General features: G+C 36.6%; 2 protein-coding genes across 2 annotated transcripts; one reads left to right on the top strand and one right to left on the bottom strand.

Annotated features, from left to right (window-relative positions):
- Window positions 1-767: 767 nt before the first annotated feature.
- LOC128178544 (uncharacterized) lies at window positions 768-14587 on the top strand. Its single transcript, XM_052845779.1, has 6 exons — window positions 768-1112; window positions 1424-1537; window positions 2056-2150; window positions 12548-12662; window positions 13097-13191; window positions 14373-14587. Exons 1-6 carry the CDS (start codon window positions 785-787, stop codon window positions 14556-14558), a joined length of 933 nt encoding a protein of 310 aa, XP_052701739.1. The 5' UTR covers window positions 768-784; the 3' UTR covers window positions 14559-14587.
- A 3538-nt stretch (window positions 14588-18125) lies between these two features.
- Window positions 18126-21993, bottom strand: LOC128178564 (60S ribosomal protein L27a-like). The gene is made up of 5 exons (XM_052845804.1): window positions 21940-21993; window positions 21402-21465; window positions 20197-20272; window positions 18888-19059; window positions 18126-18306 (listed from the first exon to the last, which is right to left on the bottom strand). The coding sequence occupies exons 1-5, from the start codon at window positions 21940-21942 to the stop codon at window positions 18178-18180; spliced, it is 444 nt and encodes a 147-aa protein (XP_052701764.1). The 5' UTR covers window positions 21943-21993; the 3' UTR covers window positions 18126-18177.

Raw genomic sequence — 21993 nt, 5'->3', positions numbered from 1 at the left:
AAAATGAAACTTTATTTAATAGACCTATTCTATCCTCCTTCTCTCAAATGAATTTATATCACTGTCGCATCGGCGATTAATTATGGAAACGGACACGAAGAAAAACGTTTATATTTACATGCATGTACTAAAAACGAAGACAAAAAGTGGTGTTATTGATGTACGTCTAGTTTGATACCCGGTACATGTATCTATACACTTGGTTGGGTCCATATTTCCCTAGGCTATACATAGACGATATGATTTATTGATGAATTCTCTTACTTTCAATGCTGAATTTTTAAAAAATGTACCAAATCAATGAATCAGAATGATACGTAAAAAGAAAAAAAAAACCACAAAAAACGCATACATACAAATGAAAGAATTATTCAAGCCTTAGAGGGGGTCGTTAACTAATCTGATTAAGCGTTTAACTTTGATAAGGCACAGAAAATTAACTATACCGGTATTATGACCGTATGACCGAAAATTATGACTTTACAATAAGACCCAAACTGTTCTGACGTCATAGTAGAGTTTTGAGAATCTAATACCTTTACTAGTATACACATGGACTTATTTTCTCATACCATGTAGATATAGAATTTTAAAGGAAGAAGATGTTAACTGTGCCTGATAAAAACGAGGCGATGGATCCTTACATTAAAAAAATGCATATACTTTTGAGGTAGATGTATACCGAGTAAAGGAGGAATTATTGTTATTGTGACGTCATAATAAGACATTATTGTCGTAACGTCATAGTAATTTTGGAAACCACTGCTTACATTATTTTAGAACAATGTCGAAATTTTTGGGACGTTTTCGTGGAGCAAATGTTAGGGATATTGGAAACCAGGCAGTATTAATTGATTATGTACAAATTGTTAAGTGTTTTTCGGTAATGATGAAAAATAACACCGTTCTTCAAAATTTGTATCAGTCCTTACGGAAAAACATGATGTACCACAAAGAAAAACTGCAGTATTCAGAGGATTTGATAGAAATGATAGCAGAGAAATTCGAGGGGGTGGATGAAATGTTGGAGAGGATTGGTCATTCTCTTCGCAAGGAGGAAGAGGTGTTGCGACAGAGAAAAGAAATGCTGAGGAAGTTGAGAGAAGAGATTGGTAATTTGTTAATGAATTAATTAAATAGGTCGATTATGACAGGATGAAATCAATGAATTGGAGAATGATTTTAAAAACAAAGCAAAACAAAAAGTCACGTTCTTCTTTTGAAGACTATTATATAAACTTTTTTAAAAAAGGTGATAATATTCATTTATAATTGTTTAATGTGTTTTGATGCATGATATTTTTATAATTCATTTTGTTTAAAACGTAAAATAAAAAGAACTGTATCTTTAAAAAATAGAGTGCATAGATGAATTTGATTTGTAAAGAATTAAAATTGACCTTTTTAGTGTTACAATTTTCAGCTGATTCAAAATTCCGTTTGCTAACTATGAGAAAACCAGAACTGGAAAAGTACAAGAAATTGGCTGAAAAACAGACAGTTCCTAGCATAGCGGGCTTTGTCCGCGAGGAGAGAGGTGGGTGATAGCTATATAATGATGACGCATTATGTCATTTTATACGGTGATTTTAAGAGCGATGTAGTACGAAATTCACTTCTTCAGAAAATGTCATATGCTGACACGGGACACATTGTCAAATTTATCCTCCAATTTATTTTGATAACTACCATAATGGAAAGGTCAAATATAATTAGAATCTTTACTAGATATTTGAATCTAGTAACAAGACTATACCAAGGATAATAGTTAATTTATCTTATATAACAGTACTCATCACACGGCTAAAATTACAAATCGATCGATAACTGCAGATATAAGATCATGTACATGATATTAGTATCAAGAAAAAAAATAAACAACATGGTATGGCACATTTATACAACTTTGACACCAACGCCCATAGATTGACAGATTGTTGTAACCATATGTAACGAAGCGTAAAATAATCAAAGTACTGAAAATACTCGGTAAGACTGTTGAGACTGATTTCGAACACGTCAGCTGAGGGGATTTGCTCGTTTCGTATTTTGCAGAGGAATTGGAGCGAAGGTTGATTTCCGCCAGGGTTGCTGTCAATGAATACATGGAGCGAAACTTGGACGACCAGGAGGCGTGTACAATTCTACAGGTAAAATAACTCTTCAGTTGTTGTTATACGTCCATTCTAAGATATTTGTAATATTGTATGAAACAGAAATGTCCGTAAACAAAATGATACATGTAAAATATGTAAAAAAAAAAAATATGTCGGTAAAAAGACAGCATCTCACAGTATAGCAACACGTATAAAATGTAAACTCATAATATTGTAACAGGCTGGCCTCATTGTCCTCCTTTCTGCTGTTTATGCTTCAGACATAGCTCATATTCTTTGTAACAGTTTATTAATGTCATCACAAATAAGTTTCTATAACAATTCAACAGCTTGTACACAAAACTGTGTTGGTCCAAATCACACAATATCATGCAGGGTCTCGTGAGTGGTGGGAGATAGCTAATTAAGCCCTAGGTCACCATGGCAAAAAAATAATAAAGGGAATTAAAGGGGAATAACTTTCCTAATATAGAGAGCTAGCCTACTATGGGAGTAGACTTATAAACTAAATACATGTTTACAAGGGGGTTGCCAGCAATTACTTTGTCAGGAATTACATTGTCAGGAACTCAGCTGTCAGTAATTCAAAGTGTCAGGAATTACATTGTCAGGAACTATAATTGTCAGGATTTTTATAAGATGGTAATAGAACACCAGGTTGCCAAGTTATGTTAACATTCTAAAGCAAATTACTTGTGATAACTAAAGCTCTTTATAAAAATTATGATCTTGGTTTGTAGAACTCATCATACCTATTAGGTCTGAGATAATTGGTGGAGCTACCAATGGAGCTATCTGACTAAACTGAGCAGCTGCCTCCCTTATATAACTTTTGCAGCTAGTCACTAACCAATCAAAATGCTCTATTCTCCTGACAATTCCTGACAGGAATAACTCATTATAAATAAATCAATTAAGAATATTTAAAGTGTTCAATTCTACCTAATAACTGTTCTTGTACTAATTCTATATCTAAAGCTGATGAATTACTTACTTAATACATCAAGTAATCACTATCTTGGAATAGGGACTATATCCTTGGGTGGAACTACATAAAGCTAACAACACTGACTGTATTACTCCTATTATGGGGCAGAGTTAAATAGTACCAATTAAAAGATCTAATAGAATTAGAAAACATGTCTACAGGTAGTGCATTAAGGATTAGTTAATAACAATATTATTTTAACAGTATCTACTTATACTTGCTATTCATAAATGCAAATGTTCAAATTATTGCGCCAAGTGAACTACTTGATGATGTCACACAATGGCAGCCTACATGCACTAAGTGTAGAAGCCATGATATTTATAGTGAGGATTAACTTATATCATCACTGAAACTACTGTAAGTACATTTTAATGCTGATCATCAATAGGTTCCTTTATCCATAACATGAAGAGTTCTTCATGAAACCTCGTCAAATAAAAATGCTTTAGGAAATAAGTATGTGCATGGATAAAAATTAAAAAAACATGGGACCAACACAGTGTAATATAAACAATAAACAATGACAAACGTTGACATCAATGACCATGATTAATGGTAAATTCTTGAAATAGTAAAATCCACCCCCTATATAAAATCACTTAAATGGCTATTACAATCCCCCCACCTTAATTTCACAATTCTCCTGAATTAAAGTCAAAAGTTTCTCAATTTGCAAGTTTCGGAAGTCTCAAATTTACGTTGTGTCTTTCAATTATCTCAATAATCCAGTCCAAGGAGATATCGCGTAGTTGCCCACAACCTTCCAGCATGTCAAGGAACTTCTCCTGCTGGATGCTTTTGGTTCCAAACAACGCAATGTCACAGACAGCTCTATAGTTGCAAAGTCTCATATTAACATCATTTGTCTGCTCCTTTGGAAGAATTGGCATGGATGATCCGGGAAGGGAAAGAAAATTGAAGCGTGACAGCATGTAATTTCGGTCCATGGAAAAATCCAGTCCATCCCTTGATGCAATGTACATGGCTGCCATTTCCCAGGCGTGCAGCTTCTGTTCTGATGAGAAAGTTTTCCAATTAGCTGGGGGCCACTGCAAAGGGACCGGTCCATCTAAGATTGTGATTGTCTGGACTCCATCCCATTCTCTTTTTGCTGGCGGAAAAAGTGGCATTATTCCTTTGGCCAATAGCTTCATTGCTCTCAATTTCTGGTCATGCACACCGGACAGGATACTGGCATCTGCCACCGGGATTGCCAAGATGATATCAGAGTTGCAATTTCCAGGGCATTCCTCCGCGATTGTTGGGCTTCTGGCATAGGGCGTCAAGGGCGTCACTAAGGAAAAGGAGGCTTGATTGATGCACAGATCTTGGATAGAGTAATCTGGCTGGGCTGACATCCCTTCGTGGTCTACACTTACAATGGTGTTGTCTCCATCTTGTTCCTTCATTGGTTCACTGGCTTCTTCTGTCATTTCTTGTTGTTTCTCTTTCATTGTTTCTCTACAATTTCCCTTTTTATCCTTCTCTATGTTCTTCTCATCACTTTTCCCATCTTTTCTGCTTTCCTCCTTCTGGTCACTTTTCCCTTCTTTTCTGCTTTCCTCCTTCTGATCACTTTTCCCTTCTTTTCTGCTTTCCATTTGGGGCTCTGTCAAATTCTTCTCATGGACATAGGTGAATATAGGTTGCGTCCCCTTCATTACTTTGAGTATATCATCTTCTTTTATCCCAACTGTCTCTGCCAGGTGCTTCGTAAGCTGTCTCCCAGGATGTTTTAGTTCATTGAAGCTGGGCGGGTCAGTGGAGCAACCCTGAACTCTTCTGAGAACACTGGCCATCATCTTAGGTTCCTTATTCAATGGCCGCAGAGTTATTCTGTACCACAGTGTGTGGTCCTGTGAGTGCAGTGTCAGGGCAGGATTGAAGTCGAATTCAACTGCACACAGTTGCAGAGATTCTCTGATGGCTGGATCCTCCGGGGAATACTTAAGTTTCTTTGTTGATGGCTCCGGGTCCTCGTCATAGTCAGGGACAAAGGCCTCTTCACCAGGTTCTTCATTAATCTGTGACTTCCACCCATTCTCCCACTCTTCTCTCCGGTGTCTCGATACCTTAGCTTTCTCAAACCAAGTTCTTATCAACTCCCTGGCTTGGATTGATGAGGGTGCCTGGTACAGACTGGGTGTAACCAGTCTTTTGTAGTCTTTCGGGTGGATTGCCATCCAAAATCCATTCCTTTCTGCAAAGAATTCTTTATCTGTAAGGTTGTTTAAATCTGTCGGGTGATGACTGGTCACATGTTCCTTTAGCTCTGGCGTAGATCTTTTGAATAATTTCTCCTTCGGGCAGAAGGGGCACACGACTCTCAAGCATCCATGTTCCCTACTTGACATGTGGTTTTTCCGACTTCTCAGGGATGCAAATTCCATGTTACACTTCCAACAGGATACTCTAAGTTGAGATGCCATTCTGAAATTTAATAGTCGGTATATTGAACTGCATGGATTGAAGTCACACAACTTGGCAACCAGGGATCTTTGTCTGTCATGTAAATGTCTCAAGTCAAAAGATAGGGAACACCTATGAAGGGGGGGGGGGGGAACAACTATGGATATGGACAGGAGTTTAAAACAGCAGGGGCAGCGCAACAGGAATTAGGCAACAACACAACAACAACAAAACTCCAACGATGTACAACATATTCAACTTGTCCTTCTTCTTCTAAAACTGGAACATCTTCTGATTTTATAATGAAACAAAAAAAATCAACAAGGACTTCTCATTGAGGTCACTGGGTGATCAGTCCAGCCTGCTCAACTACATTATATCCACCACTAAGTACTTAGATTTCTCCTATTCTATGGTTACACTAGGTTTGTGTTTCTGTTGCCTCTCTAGAACATCCCTGCTGCCTTCGGAACTGCCCGATCCACCCTGGAATATTTCTGCCATGATACAAGGCCAACCGATCAATATGATACACCTTAGGACTCTGTGACCGACTTCTTTTAACCTTGTATGTAACATCATCAATACATTTGGTCACGACAAATGGACCTTTCCAAGGTGAAGTCAGTTTGCTACAAACTCCTTTGGTTCTGGTTGGCTCATGGATCCACACTGCCTGTCCTATCCCAAGCTTCCGCCTCCTAGCATAAAGGTCATATCTTCTTTTCTGGTACTGAGATCTCTCTTTTAAGAACTTCCTTGCCAGCTCATGGATGGATTGTAATTTACTCTTAAGGCTCTGTACGTAGTCTTCTTCATCTTCCCAACATTCTTCTTTATCTGGTTGTCCAATGACCGCCTGCAACGGCATCACCGTTTCCCTGCCCAGCATCATTTTATTAGGAGTGTGCTTGGTGCTTGCATGGACTGAGGACCGATAAGCCATCATAACTATAGGCAAATAATCATCCCATCTTCTTTGGTCTTTTTCACAGTACATAGTTAACATAGGTGCAAGCGTTCTGTGGAATCTTTCAATGTTCCCATTGGATTGAGGTCGAAGGGCTGTTGTTCTTGTCTTGTCTATTTGAAAAAGCTTGCATATATCTTGGAATATTTCAGATTCAAAATTACTTCCTCTATCTGAGTGTATTTGGAGAGGACATCCAAAGTGACAAATGAAATTGTTGACAAAAGCTTTGGCGATAGTAGCTGCAGTCTGGTCTGGGACTGGGATGGCTTCCGTCCACTTGGTGAAACAATCACACAGGGTCAATACGTATCGATTACCAGAGTTTGTGATTGGTAGGGGTCCAAAAATGTCAATTTCTATTCGCTCAAAAGGTTCTCCGACAATATAATTTCCCATAGGTGCTTTGTTTTGCTTTCTGGATGGTTTTCTGGCTGAGCAATGATGACAGGACTTGCAGTAATTCTTAACATATTCTTTCATCCCTGGCCAGTAGAATCCATTCTTTAATCTTTCAAAGGTCTTGTCAACACCTAAGTGTGCTGATGATGGAAGGTCATGCATGTACTTCAAAAGTTCTATTCTCTTAGCCGCTGGAACTATAAGTTGGATACATTGATCGTCAACATCCTCTTTTTCCCATGTCCTATACAATACTCCACCAAGTACATGGAGGCGATTCCACTGAGTCCATAGGGTCTTCAGGTGAGAGCTACCTGGAGATACTTCCTCCCAAGCTGGGCGTGGGCTGTTTTCTTCCAATTTTGACAGTAAAAGGCATATATCAGGATCTGCTAACTGCTGAACTCGTATTTCCTCTAAGGACCACCCAAGCAATGTCAGCTGGTTTTCTTTGAATCCTCTAGATTGGAGATGTTGTCTTGTGATTGCTCTCGATACTTCGATTTCTGGGAAATTGCAAACAGGACTTGCATCATCGTCTGAATCAGTAGGATGCATTCTTTCATCATTGGAGTCATCACTTGTCTGATTAATTTCTTCTTGTCTCTTACATGGTTTGCATGGGTTTCTGCTTAGAGCGTCTGCATTCCTATGCTGATAACCTGGGCGATGAGTAACCTTCAGATTGTATGTTTCTAGGAACTGCAACCATCTCGCAACCTGGCCTGTTGGGTTTTTCAAGCTCTTCATCCAACTCACAGCTGCATTATCAGTCCTTAGGATCACTTCTTGCCCATAAAGATAGGAATGGAAATTTTTTAATCCCCTCACCACAGCTAGCAACTCCTTTCTGGTCACACAGTAAGACATTTCATGTTTGTTCAAGGCTTTGCTCATGTAGGCTATTACATGCTCTTTGTCATTGATTTTCTGGGACAGGACAGCTCCTACAGCATAATGGCTGGCATCTGTGTCCAAAATAAATGGAAGATTGGCTCGAGGGAATGCAAGAATTGGGGATGACATGAGTGCTTCCTTCAGAGTTTGGAAGGCTTCTTCCTGTTCGGTAGACCAGCTGAATTTTGCTCCCTTGTCACAGATACGGTGTAGAGGCCTGGCGATGTTTGCAAACCCCTGAACAAACCGTCTGTAATACGATGCAAGACCTAAGAAACTCTTTACCTCCCTTGGCTTTGTTGGTGTGCGCCAGTTCTTGATAGCTGAAATTTTGTCAGGATCGGTCTGTATTCCATTCTCAGATACAATGTGTCCTAGAAACTTAGCACTGGTCTGGAATAAAATGCATTTACTGGGTTTCAATTTTAAATTTGCCTCCCTAAGTCGTATGAAAACATGCTTAAGTCTCTCAAGGGTTTGATCGAATGTTGATCCAGGTACAATTATATCATCCAGATACAGAAGGCATTCTTCCCACTGCAATCCTCGAAGAACATCCTCCATCAATCTCTCAAAAGTGGAGGGGGAGTTGGTGAGTCCAAAAGGCATCACCGTGAATTGATACAAGCCAAGACTTGTCGCAAATGCTGTCTTTTCTTTATCCTCTGGAGCCATGCCGATCTGCCAAAATCCAGAATTAAGGTCGAGGCAGCTAAACCACTTCATTCCACTGAGACTGTCCAGACACTCATCAATCCTAGGAAGGGGGTACGCATCTCGTACAGTGACTTCATTCAGTGATCTATAATCTACACAAAATCTGTATGTGTTGTCTTTCTTTCTTACGAGTACAACATTGGAACACCATGGACTGCAAGATGGTTCTATTACTCCACGCTTTAACATCTTCTCTACCTCTTCGCGTTCTGCCTCCCTCTTCCCAATTGGTAAGCGCCTACATGGTTGTCTGATGGGATGAGCTGTCCCGGTATTAATCTTGTGAAGAACTTGATTGGTCCTACCTAAATCATCTGATGATTTTGAAAATATGTCTTGAAATTGGATAAGTAGCTCTGCTAATTTTGATTTTTCATCTGAGGACAGGTTTACTGAGCTTTTGGTGTAAAGTTCTTGGAGATATGATGGTAGCAGATCCGGTTCTTCCTTTGTTGTCACAGCATAGCATTGTGATGTCTGATATGAGTTCAGGTAAACAGATTCACAGGTGGTTAACCTAAGGTTTGGCTGTATCTTGACTTCCTCACTGGAGATATTCAGTATCTGGATCACTGGATTTTTCTTGCATACATCTATAAGCCCAGGAGTCACCATAATCTGGCTACAAAGAATCCTGTTTCTGTCTATCAGTCCGATAGGACTTAGATGGTCTGAATTAGGTATAGACACTTGTACAAGCTTCCCGGTCAGAGGAGGTATAGTCGTGAATTCTGTTACATGAACTGCGCACACAGCTTCAGCTTCTCCTTTGACCCAGCAGGGGAGTGAATTGTTCCCAACCTTTATCTCCATTTTTCTGTAATCAATTCTATCTACATTTCTTATCAGAAAATCTTGTCCAAGAATTGCAGGCTGTTCTATATCGCAGATTATTGCTGTCTGTTGTTCTTTATGGTCTTTAAAGGTAATTTCAAATGTGGCCATGCCTAAGGTCTGCAGTTGAACTCCATTTACTCCCTTCAGCACCAGGTCTGATCTTGCTAATTCAGGTTTCGAGTCATCTGGTAAAAGCTCATAAGTTTTTGATGAAATTATGGTAGACGTAGAACCACTGTCAATCAAGAAATCTATTGGAAGGCCATTCAGAAATCCGGATATATAAAAACCATTGTCCCATTTCCCCAGTGTCTCCCCACACACACCATATCTGTCTGCTATGTCAATTGGCCCTCTATCTCCCGTCACCCCCTGGCCTAGTGAGATGGCGGGCAGAAGTTTCCCGACCTCTGGCCTGCCGGTCCACTTGCACCTCCCTGTTTTGCTGGTCTATTTCTAGCTACAGGACACTGCTTAATAAAATGTGTTGAGCTGCCACAACCAAAACATTGGTTGTTCTCTTGTCCATTTCGTCTTGATTGGTTGTACCTCGGACTTGGTCTTCGTTCTAACTGCTCCAGACGAGTCATTATATTATGCAAGGTTTTCGAGATGTCATCTTCCTGCTCTTTGGAATCTGCGCCTACCATTCTTACTGCTCTCTTCCTCTCAGCCCCATCTCCCAGTATCGACTCGTATCTCTCTATAATGTCTACAGCTTGGGCTATGGTGGAACAATTCCGGTCAATGCAGCGGCACTTCATCTCCAGAGAAATAGACTTGTATAACTGGTTTAAGGCCAATGCTTCTTGTGCTCTAGCATCTAAGTTAGGGTGGGCTCTTTGGGACATCTGTCTGAGGTCATCTCCTAATGATGCAATCGATTCGTCTTGTTTGCGTTTCCTGCCCTCCAGCCTAGACAGCCACCTGCTTTGTTGACGGGAACTGCCGAACCGCTGGCTTAACTCTTTCACCAATGTTGTATAGTTGTACTTTTCTTCTTTGGAAAGGCTGATATAAAAGGTCCTTGCTGGTCCCCTCAAACTTGCAGCTAAAGCCAACACTCTCTCTTGTTCTGACCATTTCCCCAACTCGGAACAAAGAGTAAAATGACTTATATACTCCTCCCAGTCCTCAGATCCACTGTATGGTTCAGGCTTCACTGGTAATCCAGCCTTTTTAGGAAAGGAAGTCTCTCTATAATTTCCCATTGACATAGGATGTACCTCGGGTCCACAGTCTTCATGAGATCTCATTAAATAGGGTTCCTGGTTGTCTTTCTGTTGGCCATATATATCCCCCTGTCCCAGCTCATCAGCAAGGTCTCTTTCAGATCCCTCATCGTGTTGATTAATGACCACTTCAGTGTCAGAATCATCCGCCATTTTGATTATCAACGTATATCAAATCTAAAACATATTTACAAGTTTTTTTTATATACAAATGTTTTTTCCACCACTCACAAAAGCCTCTAAGGTAGGTTCATATCCTGGATGCCACTTTGGACTGTGACATCCCACTTCTGACACCATTTTTTGTAACAGGCTGGCCTCATTGTCCTCCTTTCTGCTGTTTATGCTTCAGACATAGCTCATATTCTTTGTAACAGTTTATTAATGTCATCACAATATAAGTTTCTATAACAATTCAACAGCTTGTACACAAAACTGTGTTGGTCCAAATCACACAATATCATGCAGGGTCTCGTGAGTGGTGGGAGATAGCTAATTAAGCCCTAGGTCACCATGGCAAAAAAATAATAAAGGGAATTAAAGGGGAATAACTTTCCTAATATAGAGAGCTAGCCTACTATGGGAGTAGACTTATAAACTAAATACATGTTTACAAGGGGGTTGCCAGCAATTACTTTGTCAGGAATTACATTGTCAGGAACTCAGCTGTCAGTAATTCAAAGTGTCAGGAATTACATTGTCAGGAACTATAATTGTCAGGATTTTTATAAGATGGTAATAGAACACCAGGTTGCCAAGTTATGTTAACATTCTAAAGCAAATTACTTGTGATAACTAAAGCTCTTTATAAAAATTATGATCTTGGTTTGTAGAACTCATCATACCTATTAGGTCTGAGATAATTGGTGGAGCTACCAATGGAGCTATCTGACTAAACTGAGCAGCTGCCTCCCTTATATAACTTTTGCAGCTAGTCACTAACCAATCAAAATGCTCTATTCTCCTGACAATTCCTGACAGGAATAACTCATTATAAATAAATCAATTAAGAATATTTAAAGTGTTCAATTCTACCTAATAACTGTTCTTGTACTAATTCTATATCTAAAGCTGATGAATTACTTACTTAATACATCAAGTAATCACTATCTTGGAATAGGGACTATATCCTTGGGTGGAACTACATAAAGCTAACAACACTGACTGTATTACTCCTATTATGGGGCAGAGTTAAATAGTACCAATTAAAAGATCTAATAGAATTAGAAAACATGTCTACAGGTAGTGCATTAAGGATTAGTTAATAACAATATTATTTTAACAGTATCTACTTATACTTGCTATTCATAAATGCAAATGTTCAAATTATTGCGCCAAGTGAACTACTTGATGATGTCACACAATGGCAGCCTACATGCACTAAGTGTAGAAGCCATGATATTTATAGTGAGGATTAACTTATATCATCACTGAAACTACTGTAAGTACATTTTAATGCTGATCATCAATAGGTTCCTTTATCCATAACATGAAGAGTTCTTCATGAAACCTCGTCAAATAAAAATGCTTTAGGAAATAAGTATGTGCATGGATAAAAATTAAAAAAACATGGGACCAACACAGTGTAATATAAACAATAAACAATGACAAACGTTGACATCAATGACCATGATTAATGGTAAATTCTTGAAATAGTAAAATCCACCCCCTATATAAAATCACTTAAATGGCTATTACAATATCTAACCAGTATTTATGTTACATTTTCACTATTTCAATAGCAAAATAATACTTGCAAACAGACACGTGTATATTTATACTTCAAATGACCAAATTCCATGGAGCAATGATATTTTTTTTTATAAATTACCATCATTCACTCTCAAAACAAAAATTATGAGGATTTTTTTGGCAAGAAAAGATAGTATTTGAGATCAAATCCTTTTGTGAACGTAAAATTTAAATTTCTAAGTAATGAGAGTTGAATGTTTATTCAGTGCGGTTTGCTTTGCAGCTGTACAGAGAACAATTGAGGGAAGACCATAATGATAACATGCTGACGATTCTGAACGAATTTGGAGATCTCAAAAAGAAGCGCAGCTTTCTCCTCCGAAATCCTGTGTTCAATGGTATATCAATCTCAAAATCATTAAAGAATCCGTTTTATCCTTTTAAACACGTAGGGCAATTCAAAATGTTAAATTTAATCCTGTTTATGATGTTTTGAATTTTGGGGGCAAACTTTTGATGGGTTAGAACCCTTTGAATTTACGGCTAGTTTTACTTTCATCAGAGACTGTCTCATCAATCATCAGATTGGACAACTATTGAAAAGCATCTAAAGATTGATTGATAACTCAAATACACGTTCAATCGGTCTCTTCCTTGAGAACAAAACATTCATGTCGGGCAGTAACCAATATGCAATTATGCAAAAGCATCAAGATATCCATTCGAGCATGTTCGATAAGAATTGTGCAGTGTGTAAACTGTCAATTTTTATTAGAAAAGATTTGAAATTATAAAAATATTACAAAATGGTTTAAGAAAGTGTTTCTTACAGATAACGAAGGGAAGAAAGATTTGATGCACCTGTTCCGAGTACCTCGCGAAGAGATGGAGGCGACCACAGAGGAATACGCCTTGCTGAGACAACGGGTAAACAATGATCTAACTATCAAATAACCAACTAAAACAAAAGTTTTGACGTTTTGAAAAATAACGTTTAAAAGTAGGTTAACCAGATGCAACGAGTGATATTAACCCGGGTTGAAAAAATGTATTTTTGTACAACTCATGTATTTCGTTTAACCATGTAAACCAAAATTTATTCTTGATTAAGACATTATTTTAAAAAATATTAAAATCTCAAAACACAGCGATTATATGCTAAACGTTCACTATTTTGAAAATCGGATAAATCGAGAACTAATAATTAAAATGTTTCATGTTTTTGATTAGACTGTTTATTTAATATAGAATATGCTCACGTTAAAACATAGAAATCTAAAAAAATAAATATGAAGGAATGTAATTTTTTGATTGATTAAATTAAAGATGTAAACATTAATTAATATGTGTTTTTAGAACCGGTTTCATAATCAAATTTCAACGATGCGGGTTAATTTTCAATGGACCAGGTAGGGTCTTTATTCAACACCTTTGGTCTCAATATTCAACTTTGAAAAATGATTCCGGGTCAATTTTCAACCCGGGTTAAAATTCTTCGTTACATCAGCTAAAAAGATAAAAGAGATTATCTTTATCTTTATCGGTAATTCCCTTCCATACAGATCAATGCGCAAGAAAATCCTTTTTAACACAACAATAGTCTTATTTCATAAAAAAAAATCAGATGACATGAACAAATTATAAAAAGGTGGTTTTTAATATTGAACCACATCTGATCTTATCATTGATCCCGACTGGAATATTAGAAAATTGAGCTTATGAAGATGATTAATATAATTTCCTGTAATTTTGTATTTTAACTTTTTAGTAATTTTAATCGAGACCAGTTTTATTTCAGTTTATGGAGATTAAGTTCAAATTTTTAAAACCGACAATGTCTCATGAATTTTGCCTTTTATTTTTAATTTCTGTAAAAAACAATTTACAGTAATTCTTTATTATCTCTTCTCTTTTGGTGGCATATTTTTGAAAATTTTACCAAGTGGCTTATTCTACTGTAAATTTTTTTTAAATCAAGAAGTACATGTATATGATCCAAAATCGATTGGGTTGGCCTTCTCCGAATATTGCTAAATCGAATATGACATTTACATCATTAATCATTAATATTGAATTCTCAACTGGGTGTATACTTTTGAATCATTTAGAATGAAGCCTTAGTTGAGCGAATCCGTGAACAGAGGGTTACCAGGTCCGCTCTGACGGAAGTGAACCGGGGGATTTTGAACACATTGTTACAGGAGGAGGACGATGTGTGTACAGCCATAAACATCAGGGCTCCACCTAACACCCAGTCTACACTCGCTGTAGGACTCAACGCCATTTCTGTGTAAATAATAAAATAAAACATTCACCAATTCAATCCTGGAAGGGTTTTTCTTCTTTTATTCATCTTATTAATAATTCTTAATCATAAAGATGCGAAGTGGTTTAAGCACCCCCTACCAAAAAAATAAGGAAAATTAAGTGATATTTAATAAAACAAAAACGCATTGATTTTTTTAGACATTAAAGCGAAGTTTTTATGTAAGAGTGTTCAAAATAAGACCTAATATATCTTTCCCTCCTGTAAACATCGAACTCATATAACAAATGCTCTTTCAATAAATAATCCTAGATCCATTTTGGCGAAATGTTTACTTGAACTAGCTTATAACTGGAGGCACAAATTAAAGGGGTTCATTTCCAACCAATTAAACCCCAAAGAAATTAATCAAAGACTACCCTTATATAATAATGTTAATTAAAGAATAAGGAATCATCCTTTGGGTATCGTGAGGTGATCAAATTTTTTTGTATGCCCAGTTTCCCAGATTTGTCAGATAACGGCTATTCTTTATTTGACAAAGACGGAAATGCTGAATTTTATAGTATTATTTAAACATTCATACATATTTAAGTAATAAATAAATATATAACATCACATATTCAGGATCATTAATATAAAATATATGATAACTGTCTTAAAATACATATATTAAGCTTTATTAAGGCGGGGTAAGAAAACGTGACAGAGGGCTAGGCTTTCCGAACCCTCTTCACGTTTTCGACCCGAGCCCAAATATAGCTTATACCTAAAGACATTTATGATTATTTTACAATACAATATTAATTTTACCCCTCAAACGAGCTACTATAAAGTATTTTCGACAAGCAAAAAGATGACGTCACAATGCATAAAAATGTTTTATTTATAGTAACTCTCGAATTACTTTCCTTAATTAAGTTAAACGGTATATTGCACTAAACTGTATGGAATAGTTCCAAAAGTATTATCCAATCTAACCACAAGTGCTAAAAAAGTGTCTTTATAAACTGTGTCCAAATGAAAAACAGACCTACAAAAACCTTGCTTACATGTATACGTTGGGAGACTTTGTACCGAAAAAGAAAATCTTGCACCACCTCTTCGTGCAATCGGAAAACAATTTATTCAAGCTAGCTCACATTGCTTAACAAGCTGATAAGAATACTTCATACAAATCAACGGATACATCAAACTGTTCTTGGCGAAACCTTGCCAATAGCATTGAAACATCAAAAGAATATTGGTTCAATCTCTTCAAAATTGCACATGACTGTTTCATAATTTGGTTCTTTTAGATTTATGTTATGTGCCATAAAACTCGTTTTTCAAGATACTACACGTAGTACTTAATGCAATTTAAGCCTTAATTGAACCGTCAGAACTAACGAATAAACTTTCATTTGCTACTTTTCTTTTTGCAAATGTTCGATGCTCAAATGGTTCGCCACAACAAAATAGTTGATCTATACTCATAAATGAGGACATTTTGCCGAAAGCCTATACGAAATGCCTGCACCAGAGTTACTGCTTGCGCCTTTGGTATTTTAGCACGTGTAAGATGGTGTCCGTAAACTATACTTGAATTTAAGTAATTATTGTGAAATTAATTAAAAACAGACTTTCATTTTCGATAAAGCAAGCTCAAAATAGCAAGACTGAAAGTAAGGGGGTGGACATGCTTTGGTGGATCCAAATCAGTGAGAATTTGCATCAAAATATACTTGCAATGAAATAATGTTGAATGATTACGTAAAAGTAAATATGTTTGTTGTGAACTTATTTAGGGTATACATAGAAATTGATACATGTATTTCACAAATGTTGAATAAATAACTAATAAGTTACTAGAGTGTTCGATTTTAGTTTTGATGGGTATAACTATAAAAATTTATACTTGTAATGAAATAATATTAAATAATTACGTAGAGAGTGAATACTAGTATATTTACCGGTGACTTATTTATTTGAAGCACACGTAGAAATTAAAATTTTACAAATTTAGAATAAATAAGCTGAGCCAGTTCGTTTCTTGAATGCGCGATTTGTTTTGGTGCAAGGAACTTTCCGGAACGGGGTAACCAAGAACTCGGGTTGACCAATCATTATGATGGCGGAAAGTGTAGAGCGAGTTCATCATGCATCGGGCAGATACCTTGGAGCGGACAACTTTGGTTTAAAATAGTTTCTATGCACTTGCGTGTTTATATTAAAAACATTTTCATACCACAGACAAAATTGATGTTGTTGAAAAATGTTACGGGACCAATCTAATTAAAATTAGACCTTTCATCTCGCCCCCTGTTATGCATGGTTACCGCTTGTGGCACCTGATTAACTTTTGATTATCTTTCTTAACATATGTGTTCATGAATCAAAACTTCGTTAAAAATAAGATCCACCCTTGGAGTTCAATATTTTACAATTATTACTGGGTTTTTTTTTTCGATCAATAGGATGATTTAGCTACCCTCGAAGCAAAACATTCACCTCGCCTCCGACTCGGTGAATATTGTACTTCTCGGGTAGCTAAATCATCCTATTGATCGAAAAAAACCACCCAGCAATAATTAATTCATTATATGATTTACATGTATATATTGATATATCATATTGATATTGATACATTCATGCAAATCACCTACAAAGATTACAATGAGAAACTAGACAACATTGAGATGGGGCCCCAGACGATGGGATTTTAGAGAATTTTGCTTTGACCTTAACATATAACTTAGAAATTATCCGACTGGCATAAAACTTTTAATTAAGGCTCATTACCCCTTACATACATGGATTTTTGTTCAACCTGAGCAAGATTAAGCAAATGGGAAATAATCTAGTCTAAAACTGATTATAAAGAGATCTGCTATGACCTTCACATTGACTTAGTTCAAATCATAAAGTCACTGCACACCATTAATCCAAAAGCTCTGTTAATGTGAAGTAGGGGCCGAATAGGGCCAAGTTGAGGGTATTTGTATACACTGAAAAAGAATATTGCGTGCTCCAATATGACCTTGACCTACAAACTTCAAGGTCACAGCACATCCTTTGATTGTAGGCACTCTGTGAGTGAAATATGAGCCAGATTGGACCAAAGGCAGAAAAGATATGCTCCAGATTACCTTCACACTTGGTTTAAGGTCATTGCACACCCTTTACGCATAAGCTATGTTTATGCGAAGTTTGAGCCATAAAGGCCAAGTCGAGAGTATATAGACTCTGAAATTTTTATTTTGTGTGATCCAATGACCTTAATCCTTGACCTACAAACTTAATTCGAGGTCACTGCACACCCTTTGACCATAGGCACTCTGTGAGTGAATTTTAAGCAAGATTGGACTAAGCCTGAAGGGGATAGAAGATATGGTCCGAACAAGGATATTTCGTATAATTCTGCAATGACCTTCAGCTTCGACCTAGAAACATGGTTCAAGGTCACTGCACATCCTTAATCAAAAGGCACTTTTTGGGTGAAGCATGAGCCAGATTGGGCCAAGGGGAGAGAAGATATGCTTTGGACAAGAGACCTTGGACGGACACTATAGGGTGCCCGCAGTGGGGCCCTAATTAAACCAGAGAAGAACAAAAATACTTTCATTACTTTTATTGATAATGAAAGCTTGACCACATCTATACATTGTTTATGCTGTCAGAACACAGCATCCTCCAACTTTCTTGATTTTCTGTTCTGCTGATCGGCTGAAGAAACGAGCTTTGACAATCACTGGCTGTTTGGGAAGATGTCCCTTTCCAAGAACCTTGTAGTATCCCTGTTAATGAAAGTGATTTATTTATAATGCTGAAGTGAGACTGGTAATTTCCCCAAATATTTTTCTCTACTTCTTAGCTAACATTATCTGTACAGATAGTGTATACTGATAAATCAATGAGAACTCCACAGAAATGATTAAACTATTTAACAGCTAACACATATATCAGTCTTGTGCATCAAAACTTAAATATCAAAAGAAAAAGCATGACATTCTTAAGTGGCTTACTACACCTCGAAAAAAGTTTCTCAAATCAGCAGAAAATTACTTGATCATGATGAACAAGAAATAGGCAAAAAAATTATGCAATTTAGGAAAAAAATTATGATTTCCAAAAATTATTCAGTAAATATAAACAAAATCCCCAGGCAGATTTGAACTTGTGACCTGCAGTTCACAAGCCCAATACTTTACCCACTGAGCTATGATGATACACAACCAAATCGATTGATACAAAAAATTTAACAAGCCATCGTGTGACCTAGTGTCGTATAAATCATAAGCTTTAATATAGTGAAGTATCTTAAATGGCATGAAATAATATATATAGTCTTCTGGATGAACTCTCTTGGAATACTTACAGCTCGTACGACGTCGATGACTGGAGCCTTGTCTTTGTTATCTTTGTAGTTTTCCCGGGTTTTCTCAGACACCAGGGACCACAGTTTTTCCACATTGACAGATGGACAGAAAAACTTGTTAAGAGTTTTGTGGAAGTACCTCATACCAACTTTACCAAAGTAACCTGGATGGCTGAAAAACAAAGTGTTCTAATATTTAGCAAAAGGTGTAACATGTATTTCTCAATACAAAGGGTTCTGCTTAATCTGATAGTCAGTTTGTCAGAGAAAAATTATCAGATTAACTAATCATAAGATTTTTCTTCATACAATTTATCCTCTCTTTACTTGCCTCTGATATTCTTTTAAACACCATCACCAGCCTCGTAAAGTGAAGTGGTGCAGTTTGTCTACATAAAAATGGCAACTCTCGATCTTGATGTAAATTAAACATGCTTAATTTTCCGAGGTCAGTAGTGTGTTTTGGATGACGTCTGAGGCAAGTAAAGAGAGGATATCAGTAGTAAATTGCATGAAGAATTTAACTGTACCGATTGTTTTCACAGAATTTGTGTATAAATAAGTTTAGTTAGTCACAAATTAGCCCAAGTTTTTGTGCACAATAAATTTACATTTTTTTCAATGGGTAGCACTGTAGCTCCAAGGTTGTCCATCCGAATTTTTTTTTCAGACCTGGAGCTACAGACCTGCAGCTAACATGTCGGATTTTGCTACAACTTGATGTACTTCTCACAAGCGTGAGAGTGTCACAATGCATGGAAAAAGTAAAGTCTTTGTGCGAGACAATTTTTGACCTCCAAACATGACAAGATTAGGTCTAATAAGTTGTCCTTGATAATAAGTGTTCATTATTTGTTTAATGATATACCTGTGTCATTTACAAAATGCTTTTACCATGGCAACATTGGCGAGTAAAATATTTCTTGATGGTGACCAAAATTTTTGAAAAGGTGACCAGATGCAAATTTTGGTAGCCATTTCGTGACTAGATAGTGTGACTTGGTGCACTACAGAAAATTTAGTTTTTTTTAAAATATAAGTTCCAAAATTGATAATTATCTATCAAAAACTCACATCTGCCCATTCATCAAACATAATGCGTTAGAAAATCTTAGAATCTCATTTGTGAATTTACTAATCATTCCTCTGCAAAATAGTAAATCCATTACCAAGCTGAATAATGAAGAACTTCACTTATTATACTAAACATGCTAAAAGCATAGATATCAACATGATCATCAAGTGTTTAATAACAATCCATTTTCTCCACATAGAATGTAAATATTTGCTGAATGCTAATCATACTTACTATTTGTCATAGTTAATTCTGTGGTGGTGCTGGCCTCCAGCGTTTCCACGACCACCAGGATGCTTCCTGTGTTTTCCTGGTAATATTGAATGACAATTTTGTGTATTTTAAAATTTAAATGAACTGAAGTCACCTGAAATTTTTTCATCGATATTGATAGTTCAAAAGTTGGCAAGTTATTGCTAAACTAAGTGTAAAATAAGGTCACACTGAGAATAAACTTTAAATATATATATATATATATATATTTGGGATGTCAAATCGGTCAATTCTTAGTACTCGGTTGTTTTGCCGATCGAGTACCCGGGTACTCGGTAAAAGTGTAAATATTAATAAATATTAACAAGTACATTGACGGTATGTTGTAGTTTGGTGCAACGATGGACATCAGTTTTTTAAAGCCTTTGACTTCGACCATTTGTAACGGCATGTAATCAAACACAACCATATCAACAATCGCACGTGTAATATCATCTGTCTCTTTTCCCAAGAATTTACGGCTTCTTGGAGAATTGACAAAATTTGTCATTCCCCCCGTATAGGATAAGTTTACTTCGCACAGCTGACATTTTACGTTTTTTGAATCTTCAGTTCTTTCAAAATATTTCCAGACTTTTGAAGTCGGTGGCGACATTTTAGGTCTGTTCGATTTCTCTACTGTGTGCTATCTAATTTATATAATAGACTATATAAACGATGTTCAGTGAAAACAAATCATTAAAGTAAGCCAAAAAATAAGGGTAGAAGACAGCCAAAGGTGAGAAAAGCTAGGTAACAGGTGCTTGGTCACGATAATTACTATATAAACACTGCCACGGGCGATAAAGGTCATTTAGCATATTTAGAGGCGTAGGAATCCTAATTACTGTATGTACAAGTGCAATGGACATTTTAAGTTTTAAAACCGATGTTTTAATGTATTATTAAATCAACTTAGAAATATTAAAAAATATACATCCGAGTAACCGAGTACCGATTTTAGTATTAGATACTCGGACGTTCGATCGAGTACCCGGTTGACCGGGTACTCGTTGACATCCCAAATATATTTATATACATATATATATATATTGATGGCAGAAATCAAAGATAAGCTGTTGATCAAATATAGAATTATATTTCTTCCTCTCTTTAAAACCATATTGCCCTAAAACCAATTCTCAACATAGTACCATTTCTTGCCAGCAACATTTGTGTACAATTACCTATACGTCCTTTTCCATGACTGACGTGTCCTCTCAACTTCCTCGTCTTCTTGTTCCTTGTGGTCTATAGAAAAGAGTAAATAAAGAACTTAAACATGAGATTTTGCTGCAATATTACAAACATGCATAAGTTATCGCCTTTTATCAATATCTCAGTATCTGCGCTCGGACATTATTAAGAGACAGGGCCGGATAAATTCTAATGTTATAGATGTCTCTGTTAAAAGATAAGCAAATTTTAATGTAGCTGAAAATATCGACATTCATCTGTTTCTTGCAATAAAATATTGCCCAAAGATCTTCATGTCTCAAAAACTGCTACTAACATTTTTAATCACATTGTTTACAACTGTAAAAAATAGACATCAACTACTTTCTACATCTCAACAGTGGGTTTTCTTTCCAACAATTAACATAAAACTTGTATTCGATTGTCATTGAAGGATTGAAGTATCTGAATTTTATTCAATCTGATCTAAAGATGGTTTATTAGTCTCGATGTCTGCAGATCAATTTTGTGTATAATATTTTCACCCACCATGTTGGATTACACAGGTTAAAGAGACCGGAAGTGGATACTTCATGAGTAACA

This window comes from Crassostrea angulata, chromosome 1 (assembly GCF_025612915.1).
Source record: "Crassostrea angulata isolate pt1a10 chromosome 1, ASM2561291v2, whole genome shotgun sequence".
Taxonomy (NCBI): Eukaryota; Metazoa; Mollusca; class Bivalvia; order Ostreida; family Ostreidae; genus Magallana; species Magallana angulata.
The sequence above is the reverse complement of the archived record's forward strand: the minus strand, read 5'-3'. Positions and strand labels throughout refer to the sequence as shown.